The 20,257-nt window shown below is 41.5% G+C and overlaps 1 protein-coding gene across 1 annotated transcript in view; it reads right to left on the bottom strand.

The window, feature by feature from the left end:
- The window catches only part of RET (ret proto-oncogene), a 163,481-nt gene that overhangs the window by 53,723 nt on the left and 89,501 nt on the right, over nucleotides 1–20,257 (bottom strand). Inside the window, 3 exon segments of the mRNA XM_069068365.1 lie at nucleotides 920–1,161; nucleotides 6,031–6,318; nucleotides 9,375–9,638. Of these exon segments, the coding sequence (XP_068924466.1) occupies nucleotides 920–1,161; nucleotides 6,031–6,318; nucleotides 9,375–9,638 (794 nt within the window).

The following is a 20,257-nucleotide window of genomic DNA, read 5'->3' as shown; positions in this document are numbered from 1 at the left end:
TTGATGTTATTTTGCCAGATTTGTCCACTGGTGAAAGACTGTCCTGTTGAAGAAGTCCTGGAACCTGGTATTTGGTTAAGAAGGCCTGAGACTGTCCTGCAGACAGAGAGTGAATACTGTCCACTGGTGAGGGACAGTACTGTTGTTGCAGGGGTCTGGAGACTGTCCGGCAGACAGAATGAATACTGTCCACTGGTGAAGGACAGTGCTGTTGTTGCAGGGGTCTGGGAGCCTTTCTGTTGGTTCAGAAGCCCTGAAGAAGGATTTTCTTGTTGTATGTTTACAGAAATCCTGGGAGAGGGCTTTGCTAATGTGTTCAGGGGTTCTAGGACTGTTCTACAGACAGAGGATAAATTCATGAAGGGACTGGCAATGTATCTTATGGCCTTGCTAAGCCTTGTCTCCCCAGGAACTAAGATTGCTGAGAACTTGCCTCGTGTCAAGATGAAGAAAAGACCTCCATTTGGGTATTAAGTGCTGTGTTTAAACTTGATGTAACTCTGGGGTAGATTCAATTGTGATCCAGGGGTGGGGAACTTTTGACCTTTTTGTGTTCTATGGTTGAGCAAATGAATGTATTTTACTTATGTTTGGAAACTAATCTCCATTTGAGAAGAGGGGCTTTGTGGTGGACTTAATTAAGGTATAGCCTAGGGGTGGAGTAGTATTTAGAACCGGGACTTTGTAATTGATTGAATGATTGGAAGGTCCTGGGGTGGGGTAGTACTTGGAGATTATTTAATCACACTTAGTAAATGCTGTATTTTGAATGATGTCATGTTTTGATCTTCTCTGTTCTTGGTTTGTCACTGAATAAAATAGAGAGCACCTATGCTGGTATTTTGAACCTGGGAAGTTGCCTTCTTTTGGCATTACATTACAGATGCCATCCCCAGAATCCCTGACAAGCCCCTCATACCTCTTTCCGTTTGTACTCCACAACTGCATTGGCTGTGTTGATGTGAGTGGGGAATTTAGGAGGTGAGTCATCCTCATCATATACGGTCACAGGAAAGGGTACCATCACGTTATCTTCTCGCAAACCTTCCCGAACCGTGCACTTAGCAACCAAATCATACTTTTCCTTCTGCTCCCGATCCAGAGAGTGCGTCATGCTGACCTCCATGGTGTCCTTATCGGAATGGAAGTGATGGTCTTCATCTAATTACCAAAGCAAACACAGGGAATAACAGCATTAGTGCAAAATTTTGCAAGGGAGAAGGATGGTGTCGTACCAGATGCAGAAATCCCCTTGTCATGCCTCTGACTGGACAGGAGGGAGTAATGTTGGGGACTGAAGAGATCAGCTGGCTATCTAACCTGGCTTATTTCTGTACCCTCACTGTTGCGGGGGAGAGAGGGAGATAAAAAGGAGAAGAAAGAGCAGGAGTCTTGTACAAAACTACCATCTGCATGACAGACTCTAATTGTGGCTGCCAAGCCTCACATAGGAAGTACTAAAGGAAATGAGATCTAGGAAAGGATGACAAAAATGTCCAAGATAGCTTGCCTAAATATGAAGAGAGACAAAAAAATCAAATGAAGATAAAGTCATCTAACATGTAAATAAATGACATTATTCAAAATTTCAAGAATACTAAAGCTAGTATGAATAACTAACGATCAGAGTTGTAAGGTTTGCAAAAGCATTTTACACAATAACCCCATGAAAGTTACATTTTCCCCTTTTTAAAGATGAGGAAACTGAGGCTCAGTAACTTATCCATGTCTATACAGTCAACATGCTGAGATCAAATGTGAACTCAAGTCTTCTGGACTCCCAAGTCTAACAATACTTACTATGCACCAAACGTCCTCCACGGAGACACTCTCTCTTTAAGACCAATAAAAACTCATTACCTTCTCCCTTAAATCCTGCCCATATTCCTGACTCCTTCTCTGATTACCTAATAGGATAGAAACATCATCTTTGCTTCTTTCCCAATAACTTCTTAGCTCTTGTCAAGTTCTATTGAGTCTATCTCCTGCAATTTCACTCCCATGGTCACTATCATCATTCAAAACCCCTTTCTTTTCATGACTACTGTCTGTTCAGTCATTTTTAGTTGTCTCCAACTCTTCAGGACCCCTTTGAGGTTTTCTTGGCAAAGATATTGGAGTGGTCTGCCATTTCTTACCTCATCTCATTTTACAGATGAGGAAACTGAGGCAAACAGTGACCTGCCCACAATCACACCATTAAGTGTCTGAGGTTGGATTTGAACTCAGGAAGATAAGTCTTCCTGATTCCAAGTCCAGTACTTTATTCACTGTGCCACCCAGCTGTTCCTCATGGATACTGCAGTAGCCTCCTAATTAGTCTCCCACTTCATTTTGCCCCTTTTCAATTTTTCACCCTATTCTGAAAAGTAATATATAATAATATATATGATATGATAAAGTAATATATATATATACATAATGTGTAATATATGCATATATACAGGCATACATATATACACACCACATGTATTTATGTAATGTTCATTAATTAATATGCATATTATGTGTTTATATATTATGTATATGTGTGCATGATGTATGTATATATGTATAAAATATACAGGTCTGATCACATTAACTTCCTTATTCCAAAATTGATTTCTTAACCATTGCCTGTCCAGGGAAGACTTTACCATTTTGTACCAACTCTTCAGCCGAGAATTCAAGGTCCTCTGACAATCTGGCCTTAACTGACTTTTTCCAGGCTTTGTTTTATTCCTCCCTTTCACTCTTCTCCAGCTAAATTGAATAATTTAACTCACAAATCGCATCCTATTCTCTCCAGCCTCTATTCATCTTCATGTGTTATTCTCTCTGCATGGAACAGACTCAGTCTTTTGAAACAGTTTTCTTTCTAAGCCTAATTCAGGTACCACCTCTGCCATGAAGCTTTTCTGATTCCCCTAAATAGAAGTGATTCTTCTCCTTGAATTTCTCGTGTCACTGACTCCTCCTGTGCATTTAACCATATTCCAATTTCTGCTTTCATTATTTGGGTAACTACCTTATTGATCTTGTGAATGAAGGCAAAAGCATTTATTAGGTGTTAACTATGTACAACCTAGCATGTAATAGGTGCTTAATAAATGTTTATTGATTGACTGACTTTACCTAACCTTAAATCACTAAATGGGTGTTGCCTCAGACAAAGTGAGACCTGGGAAAGATCTTACAAGGAATGTAAATTTCTTGAAATAAGAGCTCTGGAAACCAGGCATTGATAAAGCCATTCTGATTCATGTGGAGCTACTTGACTATGCCTTAAACCCAGATCACTTTGGCTCTCACTGACTGGCCAATAATGAACCCCAACCCAAGCTTCAGTTGGTCACACTTTGGTTTTTGCTGGCTTAGAGTTGAGTGCAAATAGCAATTGTTATTATTGTTTTGGTCAGAAATCCTGTGGGTCTTTCCTTCCTGGATTTTTTTTAAAAAACTAGGCAAAAGAGGCCATTCTTTGCCTTATTTTTTTATCTAGTCTTAATCACTGAATGGACATTGCCTCAGACTAACTGAGACCTGGGACAGGCCTTGGCTTAAAAAGGTCAAGGTCTCAGGGGCAGGCAGGTGGCTCAGCAACTAAGAGCACTGGCTCCAGTGTTGGGATGACCTGGGGATCAAATCCAGGCTCAGATATTTAGCACCACACCCAGAAATAACTGGCTGTATAACCTTGAGCAAGTTACTTAACCCCGATTGCTTTTAAAAAAAAAAAAAGGTCAAGGTCTCGCACTGCCTCTTGGGCCATCTCCAGGCATCCTGATCTAAATCTTGCCACTGGACTCAGATGTCTCTGTAGGACAGAGTGAGGCTATGACTTTGCACAGCTCTGTTTCACTTAACTCATTTGTAAGTCAAGACATCACATTCCTGATGTCACTGATCCTCTTCCAGAATGAAGGACAAACAGCAATACCAAATACTGAGGATAGGAAGAGAGAACAACATTCCTGCTCTCGAAGAGCTTGTGTACATCTTAATGGGGGAAGACAACATATAATCGGGGGTTCAACTCTGGGGTATGGTCCAGCGGTCCGTGGGGTACAGTGTCAGAGCAGATGGCAATGGATTTTTGTTTCTGTCGTTTTCATAGGAGAAAATCCCACTTGTTTCTGGTACAGAATCATTTGCAAGGGTCAAGGACTTTGATACCAAGAAATTTCTATTCCGGGTGACAGACTTTACTAGAGTATAAAATCCATGAAGGCTGATGTTATAGCATTTTTTAAAAATCTCCATATTCTCAGTGCACCTTGCACAGGGTAGGTACTGAGTGTTCAACTCAAGGAATACATGAAGTGCCTTGCTCTGAGGGGCTATATAGTCTGAGAATACAAACTGGTTTATTATTATTTTTACTAGCAAGAATAATATTATTAATGATAGCCAATTTACATGCTACATTAAAGAAGCTAGGTAGCACAGTGGATAGCACCCAGCCTGGAGTTAGGAAAACCTGAGTTCAAATCTAGCCCCAGATTTGTTGGCCTCAGTTTCCTCATCTGTAAAATGAGCTGGAGAAAGAAATGTCAAACCACCCCAGTATCTTTGCCAAGAAAAATCCTCAAAAGGGTCACAAAGATTCAGACATAATTTAAAAATGACCGGACAACAACAAATGTAGTGCTTTAAGGTTAGCCAGACACTTTGCATGCTAGCTTATTTGATCCTTTCATCATTTTGGTGAAGTAGGTGCTCTTATCATTCCCGTTTTAGAGATGAGGAGACTGAGGTGAGAAATTGTGTCTTGTCCAGTCACATAGCTAGTTAATGAATTAAGGATTCAAACTCAGGTCCTTCCGAACATCCAGCACTCTGATCACTAGATCAACACTCTGCCCATCTAGGTTTTAGATAAACTTATGAATCACAGGTTTACAGAGAAGCAATTAAGCAGAGTTAAGAACTTTGAGATGATTTTTAACCTTGAGCTGCCGACAGAGTAGAAGTCTAATCAGGATTTTCCAAGATTGTCTTTTGGTGTCCTTGTAAGAGATGATATCTATCCCGAGTTAGCTGGACCATTGGTGTGAGACAAGGAGGAGAGGGTCTGATGTTCTTATAGAAGCATAATAAGTACAATATCAGCTCCTGGAGAATATACACTTCTGGAGGACAGGAATGGAATTTCTGGTTTGTCTTTGTATCCATTGGTGGAACAGTGGATGGAGCTCTGGACCTTGAATCAGGAAGATCCAGGTTCAAATCTACCCTCAGACACTAATTAGTCATGTGATCCTAGACAAGTCACTTAACTTTTCTCAGCCTCACTAGCTCTAAAATGGGAATTAATAATAGCATCTGCCTCCCAGGATTGTTGTGAGGATGAAATGAAAAATATGTTTATAAAGCACTTTGCTTTGTAAAGCATTTTTGCTTTGTTTTATAGCACTTAAAGTACTATGTAACAGCTGGCTTCTATTGTTGCTGTTATTTTTATTTTTATTTTGTTATTATTACCTTGCATATAGTAAATGTTTTCCAGATTGGGTTCCATGAGCAACGAACATAATCAGGACAAGACAGCAGAGTATAAATAAAACTGGATCTTAAGTCCTAGGATTTGGGGTTGAACCAGCCATGATGTTTCCTACTTAGGTGAAGCTGGGTCTCCATCTCTCTGGCTCCAATTTCCTCACATGTAGGATGAAGGGATCGGAGAAGATGACCAATACGCTCCTTCCAGCTCTAAATCCTGACTCCATGAGCCTTGTAATATACATTAACAGCTCACGTGCCTATTGTACTTGAAGGTTTATAAACACTATCCCTATGCACAATCCCCATGGCCCTACTGGTAAGTAGCGCTGGTAGTATCCCCATTTTCATGATGGAAGCCGAAGTGCCAAGAGGTAAGCTGACTTGTCCAAAGTCACTCAACAGAAAATATCAGAGTTACAATAATGATCTGGGTCTCCTACTTCAAAGTTCAGCACTCCCTGTAGGCTAAAAGTGGTTAAGCATTCTCTGCAAAGTCTATTATCTTAAGGGAGTAGGGAAAAGGTATCCAGGAAACACCATCCTTACCTCTAAGCAGCTGGTAGGAAATGCTGATATTTGGGCACAGATACTGCACAGGAAGTAAACGGAACTGGTGGAAAGTGCCCGGTGGCTTATTCTCCCTGATGCGGAATGAGAGCCCCGTCTCCAAAAAGCAGAACTCCCTGGGCTTCAGGGAGCTACAGGACGGCATGGTGGCATTGATGATGGACAGCATCACTTTGGCACAGCTTGGCCAGTGGCAATCACTCTCCCGGAACGGCTTTGGTGACAGGAAAACCTGAAGGTAGATGAGGAGCAAAGGAAATCCTCCATCTGCAGAGAGAAGAGATGAGACCCCGGTATACCTTTATAAAGTCTGTAAGACAATGGTTTCAAAATAAAGCAGGTGAAGATATGTCTAGGTAATACCAAATGGGCTTAGTTTCTAGTGGAAAGAACACAGGTAAGACTCATCTTAGGGCAGCTAGGTGGCTCAGTGGATAGAGTACTGGGCCTAGAATCAGGAGTTCAAATCTGACCTCAGACACTTACTAGCTGTGTGACCTTGGGCAAGTCACCTAAACCTATCTGCCTCAGTTTCCTCATCTATAAAATTACCTAGAGAAAGAAATGGCAAAACCACTCCAGTATCTTTGCCAAGACAACTGTAAATGGAGCCATAAAGAGTTGAACATGACTGAAATGACTAAACAGTAACAAAGACTCATCTTCCAGAAAGCGAGGGAAGGAAAGGCAGCAACGTCTAAGGGCAAGAGCCCTGGCCTAATGGGCATGAGTTTTGGGGTCTAGCACTGGTACTCTACCAGAACTTACTGTGTGGCCTTTGGAACTTGTTTAGCCTCCCTGGGCATCTTTGCTCACCTGGGAAATGGAGATAATAAGCCTTGTTCTTCCTACCTCTTGGGGCTATTTTAGTGAGGGCATAATGACCCTGAAAGCCCCTTTAAAAGAACGTCCTACAAATTAAGATAGTACTCTAAATTGAGGGCACTTTCATCTATGGTTTTCAGAACATTCTCTCTCTCATCAACTGACAAAACTCCAAAGTTTACCTTCAACTGAAGGCCAGCCTTTGGCAATTTAGCCAGCTTCTGACAGCGCTCAATTACGCTTTTAAGTCTCTCTTAGGAATAGTTTGCATGTTCCCTGATTGTGCCAGAAGCTAAAGGACTTTCAAAATTAAAAAAAAATTAAAATACAAAATGGCAGGAAACCCATGGCCATACACAGTAAATTCAGTTTCCTCAACTCTGCTGAGATACGATGCGCCACAGTTTTCTCAGCTGTGCAAATACTAACTGTGAGGATCCAGATGATCGGAGGATGAAAAGAGCAAAGTCCAAACTTGTCTCTCTTCCTTTATCCTGATTCCCTATCTGGGAGTCCCCACTGGTGTAGTAGAAATGGCATTCAGTCCTTGCTATCACTGCACCTGGGCACATCCATACCTAGAGATAGGGGAGCTTGGCATTTCATGGGTAGCCAGGGAGATGGGCCCAGGGACCTTGTGTTTCCTCCGACTCTGTATCTGCTGCAAATGAAATGCATTAAGGGACAAGAAGATAGGATACATATCTGTTTAAAGGGCAATATCCACAGAGTTGCCCAACACTGGTGCTCCAGGAGGATAAAACCTTTCTTCTTCATAGCCCAAAGAACTTCATATCCAATTCTTACCCAATCTTCAAGGGCCAATTCAAGACTTACCTCCACCCTGAACCTTTCAGCCTCAACCCTCTGAATTTCTACAAAGCTTATGGTTAGTCAAGTTCCATCTAGTATACTATGTATAATCTTGTCTCCTCTATTAGGCTGCAAGTTTCTGGGGGCATTAGTAATTCTAGACTTTTTTTTAACCTCCCCCAATACCTAGCACAATGCTGAGTTCAGAGCGGGGGCTCCTGTGATTTCTGGGTAACTTGTATACATGTATGTATACATGGTGTATTTTTATTTATGAAACCCATAACTTGTAACTAATATATACATATACCCAGCTATATCTAATATATCTACTTACCTATCTTTCTCCCTATCTATATATCCATCTATCCATCGATAACTCTTTACTTATCTCTAGTTACTTGTCTGTCCATCCATCCATTTACCTATATCTATCATCCATCCATCAATCTCTCATCTATCTATCCATTTCTCTCCAGCCATCTCTATATCACCCACCCACCCACCCACCCATCCATCCATCCATCCATCCATCCATCCATCCCAACTGTCCCTGTTCTTTTTCTTTATTAGAATGTAAGCTCCTCTAAAGCAGAGACTGATTCGTTTTTGTCTTTGTGTGACGTCTGATACACAGTAGGCATTTCATAAATACTTACTGACTAACTGATGATAAATGAAAGAATTTTATTTTCCAATCAACTATTGTTCTATAAACCAGTTCCAATTCACTGGATAGTTGAGTGGATTCAAATTTTTATAGTTTTATTTCCAGTTCTTCTGACCTATTGTTAAATCAATAAGCATTTATGAAATGCTTACTGTGTGCCAAGAACTGTACTAGACCCTAGGGATACAAATACAATAAATGGAATATCTGTACTCACAAAGATCTTACATTCTAACAGGGGAGACAGCAGGGGAAGACACACAGAAGAAACAGAGGATAAAAGTAAAGTAGCTAAATACTTTAATCTATACATCTATCTAAATACAAAGTAGTTAGAAAGGGAGGTCACCAGCACTTGAAAGGGACCTCAGAGACTATTTAGTCCAACTCTTTCAGAGAACTAAAGACTGAGGCCCTGACAGTTTACATGAGGGCTGTGAGTGAATAACAGAGCTAGGATGTTCATGAACCCAGGCTTTCTGACCCCAAAGCCAGGGCTCTTATCTGCCGCACTATAGTGTTTCTTGAGGCACCCAATCATTTGGATTTCCCTAAAATGTCCAGATTCTTTTTGGAAGTGAAGACAGCAGCAGCCCTTAAAAACTGCCCTCCAACCAACCTTTTCAGTCTTGGCTCACAATTTATGTTTCAGCAAAACTGTCTACTCACCACCCCCTGCCCTTTCCCACCTCCATACCTTTCGCTCACATCTGAGACCGATTCCCCACATCTCTCCTCATAGTATTATTCCCCCTTCCTTCTAGGGCCACGTAAGCCTTCTATGATTCCCAGAGCTCAAAGAAACTGCCCTCTCCTCAAATCTCTCACAACCCTGTTTATGGCTCTCTTAGGCATTTTGATTCGTGTCACAATTATCTGTGGAAATCTTATCTCTATTGCCAGACTGTAAGTTCCCTGCGAACAGAGAGTTTCATTTTGATAGTCCCAGCACCTGCAACATCTGGCAGATACTTCATCCAAGCCTGCTGAATTGCACTGAGCTGTACTCACTTACTTCGAGCACTCAGTTTTTCCAAGGCCCTTTGGTCCAGACTCTGGTTGAGGTAGAGAAGGCCTGTATCTTCATTGATCTGGAACCACTCATTCCTGTGTGGCTGTGATCGGTAGGTGCTATAAAGGTGCTGGCCCAGGCGGAAGTGGGGTACCTCCCCTCTGGTGTCCTGTAAGGCGTGAACGTAGAGCAGGGGCGTTCCAACAGGTTCGTCAACGTATATTTTTTCTGAGTAAGTGTCCCGGGAAAAATAAAGGCCCAAAGCAGCTGGGGAGGGAAAAAAAGAGAGATGAGGAGGACTGAAATAACAACTAGTGTAATGGAACACTTTACACATTTTATTTCATGTGATCCTCACAACAGCCCTGGGAGGCAGGTGATACACGGACACAAGTTCCAGCTCCAACCTGGGGTCTCATGTTAGTAACGACATCAACTGATATGTGTGTGTGTGTGTGTGTATATATATACATATATATACATACACACACATATAATGTACATAATCTCATTGGATAATAACAACTGCCTTGGCAGACAGGTAGTATTTCCCCCATTTTCCAGGTACAGGAGACGGGATTATAACCCAGGTTGTTCTGAAGTCGAGTCCAATAAACTGGGCGAGTCTACCTCAGTGACATATTTTCATCCTCTCTTCAGCAAAATAGGGCAAGATGGAATAATTATATCTGCTGCTATAACTGGCCAATTGCACCTTAATGGAACCTTGTTGGTTTAGTTGTTTGAGTCGTGACTGGCTCTTTGTGACCCTATTTGGAGTTTTTTTGGCAGAGATAATGAAGTGGTTTGTCATTTCCTTCTCTAGCCCATTTTACAGATGGGGAAACTGAGGCAAACAAGGTTAAGTAATTTGCCCAGGGTGACACAGTTTGTCAAACTTCTGAGACTTCATTAACACTCAAATGATAATCCAATGAGGCACTGGCATTTTAAACTTTTGATCCCCAACAGAGAGGACACCTTCAGCACACTTCTGTCCTAAAGTCTCTATCCTTATCTATGAGAGGTAAATGGTCCAAGATCTAGTCATGCCACCACTGGTCTTTTCCTAAGACTTTCCATTACTCTCTATTGCCAATGATTATGATGAAGAAAATAACAATAATCATAATAATATTTTAAATACTTTAAGGTTTGCAAAACATTATGGCACTTTTGGGCTCCAAGGCATCATAAATTTCATTCAAAAAAACTCTTCAAGCCATAAGAACTCCAAAGAACTTTTAAATAGTTGTGGTTATGTTAAATTCAGAGTTAAAAACAAAGAGATGATCTGCTTATATTATGTGCACAGCAAAGTGCTGGTGTTTTTAATATCCTTTTGCAAACAAGGAAATAAAATTTGGTGAAGTTGTACTTTTTTAATAACTTCCATTGGGAACTGTCTACTTCCCTAGGGAGGATGCCTTAAGATTAGACTAAAATCTCTTCCTCACTGGCTTCTTCCAGGAACTCACCCAGGCTTGCCTACTGCTGATGTTTTTTTCTCTTCTGCACTCTCTCTGCCTGACTCCTTCCCAATTCCTTGTCTGAGTTCAGGTCAAGCTGTTCTCTCCTAATCTTAAGCAGGGGTGGGGGACCTGATGTCTCAAAGCCACATGTGGTCATCTAGGTCCTCAAGTGTAGCCCTTTGACTGAATCCAAACTTCACAGAACAAATCCCCTTAATAAAAGGATTTGTTTTATAAAACTTGGATGCTGTCAAAAGGCCATACCCAAGCACCTAGAAGGTCACATATGGCTTCAAGACTGCCGTTTCACCCCTGTATGCAATCTCCACCTCCTTTCCTTTCCCTTTGCCACAAGACTCATATACCTATGTATATATAAGCATATACACATATTTTATATACATATATACTATAGAAAAATTTATATGTGTGTGCATGCATGTGTAGGCTGACATTTTCCACTTTGGTTAGGTGAGTTTTCATTTTATTTTCCCTAGAACCAGATCTCTACATTGCTTTCAATCTCCATACCATGTTACTTGCACTGCCACCATCCTCCTCCTCTCCCTCTCATAGGAATCTCAGACTCTACTCCAGGGCTATGAGAGTTGAGTTTTTGCCCATCTTGTACTGATCCAGCCCTCCAGGGCACTTAGAGGTCATCTCCACAGCTCTCTACTAGGCTACTGACTATGTACCAGACACCTTCTCTTTTCTGGTCAGCTATCCTTTATATAACATCTACCCCTATTAGAATGTAAGTTCCTTGAAGGCAGGAACACTGTCTTGTTTATGTTTATATCCCCAGAGCTTGGCACAGTGCCTAGTACATAGTTAAGTGTGCAGATAAGTGTTTTATCTACTCAATGATTTTTTTTTCCTACATAATACTCTTATTTATCTGACTTCCTAGACTGCAGTTAGCTAGTACAGTGGATAGAGAATTGAGCTCGGAATCAGGAAGAATCATGAATTCAAATGTGGCTTCAGATACTTACTGGCTGTGTGACCCTGGGCAAGTCACTTAACCCTTGCCTCAAGTTTTCTTATCTGTAAATTGAACTGGAGAAAGAAATGGAAATACCACTCCAGTATCTTTGCAAAGAAAACCCCCAAGGGGGTCAACGAAGAGTTGAACACAACTGGAAACAACTGAACAAAAGCAGATTGTATACACAGATATATGTGTGTATATATACATTTGCATATATATACACACATTTATATACATACACATATATCAGGTTACAAAGTTTCTAACAAAAAAATGTATCATCCTCTTTTTCTTTCTTTCTTTTTTAAAAGCAATCAGGGTTAAGTAACTTGCTCAAGGTTACACGGCCAGTTATTTCTGGGCGTGGTGCTAAGTATCTGGGCCTAGATTTGATCTGCAGGTCATCCCGACACTGGAGCCGGTGCTCTTACTCGCTGAGCCACCTAGCCGCCCCTCTTTTTTTTTTTTTTAAGCGATTGAGGCTAAGTAACTTGCCCAAGGTTACATGGACAGTTATTTTGTGTGGGTGTTAAGTATCTGAGACTGGAACCTATCCCGGGTCCTCTCAATTCTGGGGCCTGCGCTCTTATTCACTGTATCACCTAACCGCCCCTATTGTCCTCTTTTTCAACAGATGCATTAATGAAATAAGACTTTCTTTTCAGAGAATAATGCACGAGCTATGACTTCATGACAAACATTAGAACTTGAACATTCAGATAAGAATTGTCTTCAAACAAATCCATCAATAAACATTTCTAAAGTGCCTACTATATGCCAGGCACTGTATATTGGAAAAGTCATTTATATAAACTATGATACATAAAACAGAACAGCAGGGGGCGGCTAGGTGGCACAGTGAATAGAGCACCGGCCCTGGAGTCAGGAGGACCTGAGTTCAAATCTGTCTTCAGACACTTAACAAGCCGTGTGACCTTGGGCAAGTCACTTAACCCCAACTGCCCTCCAAAAAGAAAAAAAACCAACAACAAAAAATAAAACAAAACAAAAGAAGAACAGCAAAGCATAAAAGAGTCACTTTGGGAAGCTACGTGCTTGTTCCAACTGCGCCACGACTGCCTCAAACCTTACAGGAACCCCAATTTGAGAACTAGTTCTAGGGCCTCCTGCAAGGTCTGCCGGTACCAACTGCTCTTTGGTGGAGTGGCAGCTTCATCCTGTGTCTGGGCTTTATTTCTGGAAGCAGTAAAGTGATCAAGAGTGAAGTGCAGTGAGAAAATATGGGTGATCAAACTGGGAAACACAACTTTTACTTGCAGAGAAGCTTTAGTTGGTAAGACACTTCTGTTTTTGTTCAGTTCGTAAACTGGCTTTCAAGGGAGTTCTGTAACTGGAAACCCAGAGGTGCTAGAGACAACTGTATTTGGTTGGGATGAGGCAGAGCAAGACATTCATTAAGAGCCAACTCTGTGCCTGGGTACCAGGCCAAACACTTAGGATACAGATACAAACAAAAACAAAATCCCTGCTCTCCAGGAGCTTACATTCTTTTATTTATTTATTTATTTTTTTGCCTTTTTTTTTTTTGGAGGGGGGAAGGCAGGGCAATTGGGGTCAAGTGACTCGCCCAAGGTCATACAGCTAGTAAGTGTTAAATGTCAGAGAGGGGATTGAAACTCAGGTCTTTCTGACTCCAGGGACAGTGCTCTGTTCACTGAACCACTTAGCCACCCCAACGACCTTATATTCTAACCAGGGAAGACAGCACACAAAAAATAGTCTGAAGGTGGAGGGGTTTGCCCGTGTGGCATGATGGTATGAAAGTTCTGAAAGTCAGAACTAGAAACAGGAGGGGAATACAGGTTGGACAACCAGAACCCTTCCACAAAAAACCCGGGAGGTCCCAGGAAGATCTCATCAATGATAAAGGGGGTTGGCCTGGCAGAGGAATACTCCAGAAGGAGGAGAAATCCCTGAGGAGAGATGAATATTCTAGCACCTCTGGTGCTGAAGGAAGTTCCAGCGTGAGATGGCAGTGCTCACAGCATGGTGACCAAGTCCAGAAAGTTAGAAGCAGAGTCAGGAAAGGAAATCGGGCATTTTCCAGTTTTCCACCATGAAAAGCCAATATCCATTAGATTTATAATTTCTTTTTTTTTCTTTTTGGGGGGCAATTGGGATTAAGTGACTTGACCAAGGTTACACAGCTAGGTTTTTGCGTGTGTGTGTTAAATATCTGAGACCAGATTTGAACTCAGGTCCTCCTTACTCCAAGGCTGGTGCTCTATTCACTGCACCACCTAGCCCCCCTAGATTTGTAATTTCTGCTATTACCAGTAAGGAAATATTCCGAAGGAGCAACATAAAAGATGACATCAGAGTCATGAATGACCAGAAAAGAAAGCAGGATAGAGAGAGCGAAAAGTATCTTTCTGTCCTTACACTTGGTGGACATCTACACAATGTCAGACAGAAGATAGAAAGGGAGATACCCCCATAAAAGCAATCGGGCAGATCCCCTGGGGAGGATTCACAACAAGACATGGGAAAGAGATAAGGAAGAAAGATGGACTGTGATATAAACCACTGTCAGCTCCACTCAGATTGATGAGATCACAGATCCATCGAAGTATAAAAGTCAGACATGTTGGTTAAAAAGTAAGCCTTGTTACTTTACAGATGCATTGAAAAATAAGAGAAGAACAGTGATAATAACTCACATATCACTTTCTGTTGTTTATTCATGTCTGACTCTTCGTGACCCCAATGGGGGTCTTCTTGGCAGAGATACTGGAATGGTTTGCCTCTTCCTTCTCCAGCTCATTTTACAGATGTGGGAACTGAGGCAAACAAGGTGAAGTGACTTGCCCACGGTCACACATCTGAGGCTGAATTTGAACTTAGGTCCTCCTGACTCCAGGCCCGGCCTGGCACTCACTCCACTACACCCTCTAGATGCCCACATATCACTAGAGAATTTTAAAAGCACTTTCTTGGGCTCATGTCAGCTAATGGAACTCCTGAGTACCGAATCCAAAGAAGAAGGTGTTGGCAGGGGGTAGGGGACACCTAAGAGCTATATGAAGGACTGTCTGGGTGTCAAGAAATGGACTTGATATGTTTGGTCCTAGAAAGCAGAACTGGGAGCAATGGATGGAAATGACAGAAAGGCAGACTTGGACTTAATTAACCAATAAGCATTTATTGCCAGGTACTCTATTAGGTGCTGGGAATACAAATAAAATGAATGAGACAATTCCTGCTTGCAAGTAACTTACATTCTTTGGCGGGAAAGAACCCCTACCCTCCCATTGCCAATGCCTTCCCTCTAAGCTAACCTTCCATTTACAATATATATATATATATATATATATAATACACACAGACACATATATACATACAGAGAGAGAGAGATAGAACATAGTTACATGTTGTCTCCTCCATTAAAATGTGAGCCCCTAGACAGCAAGAACTGTGTATTTATTTTTCTTTGCATTCCCAGTACATTGTCTGGCATTTGGTAGGTACTTAATAAAAGTGAGTTGATTGACCAGCAGATTATAAGCAACATTAAAAGAAAATGGTTAAATACAGGGTAGTTTGGGGAGGAGGGTACTGATGGTCAGGAAGGATCAAGAAAATAATTAGGGCTGCCCAAACACAGAATAGGTTGTTTGGGGAGAGAATGGCTTTCCCCTCCTGGGAGGACTTTTAGGGTATGCCACAAAAGGAATTTTTCATTAAGTATTTTTTAGATGAATTGACCACTGAGGTCCTTTTTTCCTTACCAACAACCCTATGAGTTAATATATTGCAAAAGAGGAAAACACATACAGCTTGTGAAGAGATGCTGTACAGGGCATGAGGTCAAAGAAGAGCCATGAGGAGAGAAACCTGGGGCAGCTAGGTGGCGCAGTGGATAAAGCACAGTTCTGGAGTCAGAAGGACCTGAGTGCAAATTTGACCTCAGACATTTGATGCTTACTAGGTGTGACCCTGGGCAAGTCACTTAACCCCTACTGCTTGGGGGGATAGGGTGGAAGAAAAACCTGCTCAGTCTTAAATTGAGTCACAGAATATTAGTAGAGGAAGATGGTCTTAAGTAATCTAAGCCCCTCAATTTACAAATGAGGGTACTGAGGTTCAGAGAAGCAAAAGTAACTTGTCCAAAGTCACAAGGAGCACTAGTGGTAGATTCTGAACTGGTGTCCATGTCTCTAGATTCTCAGACCAAGCTATAGCACCTAAAGCAGAAGTGCCTAACATTATCTCTTGATAAGTACTATTCAACCTTATGGAATCCCACAACTCTTTTCTAGTATGGAGGGGGTGGGGTAGCTATCTAGCAACCAGTTTTGATAAGACTGGCATTGTGAAGAGCTCAGGGACTTCCAAGGCCAATACTACCCTTACCTATTAGTTGCTTCCTCTATTCCTCTCCTGACACATCCAGCCAATTTTCTGAAATTTCTTTCTCATTGGTTCATTATCTGAATGCCCTCAGTGTCTCCCCTGAAACCATCAATCCGCCTGGATTACTCAGAACATTCATTAATCCACACACCCTTCCTCTCTCCCCCTCCCTGCCCCCAATCCCTTCCTATAGTCTCCCCTGAATTAGTTTTAATTTAATTTCCACTTTTGTCCTTTGAAGCTCTGGGTCCATGTTGAGTTGGAAATAATTACTTCAGATGATATCATCTGCTCCATTTAAAACCAGTCTTGTTGTGATTAGGCTGCCTATTAGCATTAATCTTTTGTTTTACATAACATTGGTCTTTAATAGATCACCATTTTTCTTGCCCTTTGATATTTTATCCCCAAATCAGTATTTGTGTCCCTCTCCTCCAGTTTTCAAAAACTGTAATTGTGTAACTGGAAAAAGTGCTTTCCTGTTTAAAATCTATTGATTCTCCATAAGGCAAAGCAAAACAGGTCCACTGTACCCCAACACAGGGAGCCTTCTGAGATGCATTCTTAAAAATCTATGGAATTTCCTCAGGGAAAGACATTCACTATCCCTGGTATAGACCCCAAAGAGGCCATTTCACCTGTGCCTTATTATTTTGACCCAACAGATAAGTCTCTCCATCATGCCAGACCACATGTCTCAGAACCAAACATTCTAGTCTCCCAGAATCCATACAGATTCACTGCTGGGTTTAGCGTAACAGAATCCCTTCTATAGCAGAGGTTCTTAACTTGACGCCTATGAACTTTTTTTTAACTTAAATTAATTTTTTTAATACAAATGTATTTGGATAAATTACATTTCAACTTGATTGATTTCCTTTTTATATTTCCTTCTTACATATTTTATTTTATGCATTTAATAACTTTATTTTGAGAAGGTTTTAGGAGGCTTCACCACACTACCAAAGGGATACATGACCCCTGAAAAGTTAAGACTCTCTGCTGTAGGGAAGAGGAAGAGGCATAGTTTGTCTATATATCATTCAATGAGCACTTATTAAAGACTTGCTATATGCCCAGCTGGGTACTGGAGATACAAAAATAAAAAAAAAAAGCCCAGGCCCTCAAGAACATTGGATGCTATTTAGGGAGCCTACTTTATACATGCAAATACACAGAAAATAAATAATAGTCAATGGGGGTGGGGATGGGGGTGGGGCAAAGCAAGGTTAGGTGGCACATGGAAATTGAGGGCTGGGTTTGGATCATGAGAGTAACCTGGTAAAAAGTGGTGCTTAAGTTGTGTTTTGAGGCAAACAGGATTCAGTGAAGAGGAAATAGAGAGAAGAAAGTGGACAGGCAAAGCCCAAAGGGACATTCCTTTGAGGGAAATTTTTAAAGCAGTCAGTTTCTGACTCACAAAGCCCAAGCCCTTTACTGGACTAGACCACAGAACCCAGAATAGAACTGGCTCAGTTGTGAGAGCCATATTGATGGAAAGAGATTGACAAACTGGAGCACATTCAGATTAGGAAAGCCAGGATGAAGGATCTCAAAGCAATTCCTTCAGAGGAGTCAGGAATACCCAAGTTCAAATCCAGCCTCAGACACTTATCAGCAAGGTGACCCTGAACAAGTCACCTAGCCCTGCTTGCCTCAGTTTCCTCACCTGTCAAATGAACTAGAGAAGAAAATGGCAAACCACTCCAGTATCTTTTCCAAGAAAACCCCAAATGGGGTCACAAAGAGTTGAACACGACTGAAATGACTGAAGAAGAAGAAGAATTAGACTTTCCAGAAGGATCAGGAGCAAGAGTGAACAGCTTCAGAGGAGCAGGTTTTGGCTTGATATTGGGAGAGTGGAAAGAGAGTACTGGGGATGAAGTCAGAGAACCCCCAGCCTCACTTAGTGCCTGTGTGACCTTGTATCCTTAACCTCCCTGGGCCTCAGCTTCCTCATCTGTAAAAGGAAGGGGTTCGATAAGATGACCTTTAAGATCTCCTCCAGCTATGATCCTAAGGAGAAGCTCTGCAATGATCAGAGCTGTCCAGAAGCAGAGGGGCTATTTCAGGAGGTAATGAGTTTCTTCATCAATGGAGAACTCAAAGCAACAGCTAAACAACTATTTGTTAGACATGTTGTAGAGAGAATTCCTGATCAGGTAGGGATTGAAATAGATAAATTCTGTGGTCTCTTCTCACTATCAAGGTTTGTTGGTAGGATTAAATAAAGAACCATTAGATAACTTAGTGCCTTCCACTTGATCTCTTTAAGGGGAAAGAGAGAGCCATGTGACTTATCTGGAGACACCCAAGGAAGCAGGAGTCAGTGCCACCAAGAGGAATGTAACAGGGCACAGCCTGATGGACCCTTCACAATGGGCCTGGGAATACCTCCAAAGCCAGGCATCCCATTAACTCCCTGACACTGGCACTGAAAGGGATGGAGAAGGGTTGTAACTGTCTGAGAGCCTTGGGAACTACAGTGTTCTAGCCCCTGAAAGAAGACCTACTTACTGGTCTAGCATGATAAGAGTGTTCCTAGACCTTGGCACATGTTTATATCAAATTCTTGTTTACACTCCTGGGGAGGCTCAGATAGCTAGCCCTGGGATAAAGACAGTCCTGGGATCAAGGTCACTCCTGGATTACAGCTGCTCATGTATTTTATGAATGGAAGAGATCTCACTTAGGTGGGTCTAATTGTTTTCTGGCCCCAGAGGTCACAGGGAGAAAAGTACCCATGAGGTAGATAACTAAAAATTTCTAGACCAGACACTTCTGGACCTAGAGGGCCCGTAGATTATAGGTTTTGTTTGTTTGTTTTAACTAGAAGGGAACTAACCAATTAGTCCTAAGCTTTTATTTTACAAGGAAGGCGACAAATTCACAGAAATTAAGTGACTTGATAAAGGTAGAGGAATGGGAGGGGTTGCAGAAAAGCTGCAGGCTTTTATAAGGGGTAAATAAGGCAGGAGAAGGGGACAAGGTTAGGGAAGAAACAACTTAGTAGAGAAAGAAAAGCCAACAAAAAATAAAAATAAAGGGAAAAAAGCCAAAACCTAAGGTTTTTCCATACTCAGATTACATGGTTCACAGATGGGCTCTCGATAGTATTTTACTGACTGGCTTATTTTAATCAAACACATCCCCTTCAGAATTACTCCCAGAAAATATCCCTAAGATCTATTTCTCTACTCATGAGCCCAGTTCTGCTCACCCCCAGGGCAGAGGGTATGGTCTGTAATAGAGGCTTAGGGGGAGGGGCTGGAAAGGCAAATTTGAATACCTTTCACAATGACAGCTGAGTTCTCCTTCAAAAAGGTTGGGATTTAAGTAATTTAAGGAAAGAAACATGTTTAATCAGGAAATGAATGAAATAAGAAACTTGGTAAATCAAGTTCAGATAACATATACAATGCTATACACAATCTGCCCAGTCCAATTGTCCTTAGGCCACTTCAAGTCATTTCTGAAGATAAGGTTACAAGTCATTAAAAACTAACCTTTCCTTCCTATGCTACAGAATCCATCAGAGAACATTATCTGTTTATCACTTGGGGGAAATGGGACCTCATGTTATTAATAGATTTTGCTCAAAGGTTTCAACTCTAAAGGCAGGACACCAGATAGGTAGAAGCTCTTGATAATACAAGCAGGAAGAAAAACTGAAATTTGCTATTAATAAGGTACCATCTGTGGCATGGGATCAGATTTCAGCAATCAATTAGCTGTGGGTTTGGGGCACCCAGTTCTTTGGTTGGGCTTTTATTATTGCCAATTGGCAATTAAAGGCTAGAGTGAACATGAATCTTTCTGGCATGGGCCTTTCTGTACAACTGAAAACTTAGGACAAATAATCATTTCCTGCCAAAGAAATGATCAGCTTTGATGAGAACAATTATTCCAGATAGAAGCCAAGAACAGATTAGGCCTCCCCCCATTCCATTCCCACACCTTATGAACCCATTCAACAGACCTTGTGCCTTTCAAGATTATACACACACACACACACACACACACACACACACACACACACACACACA

Source organism: Petaurus breviceps, unplaced genomic scaffold (genome assembly GCF_028583685.1).
Source record: "Petaurus breviceps papuanus isolate PSGF00001 unplaced genomic scaffold, PetGlider_PUasm1.0 90762, whole genome shotgun sequence".
Classification (NCBI taxonomy): domain Eukaryota; kingdom Metazoa; phylum Chordata; class Mammalia; order Diprotodontia; family Petauridae; genus Petaurus; species Petaurus breviceps.
The sequence above is the reverse complement of the archived record's forward strand: the minus strand, read 5'-3'. Positions and strand labels throughout refer to the sequence as shown.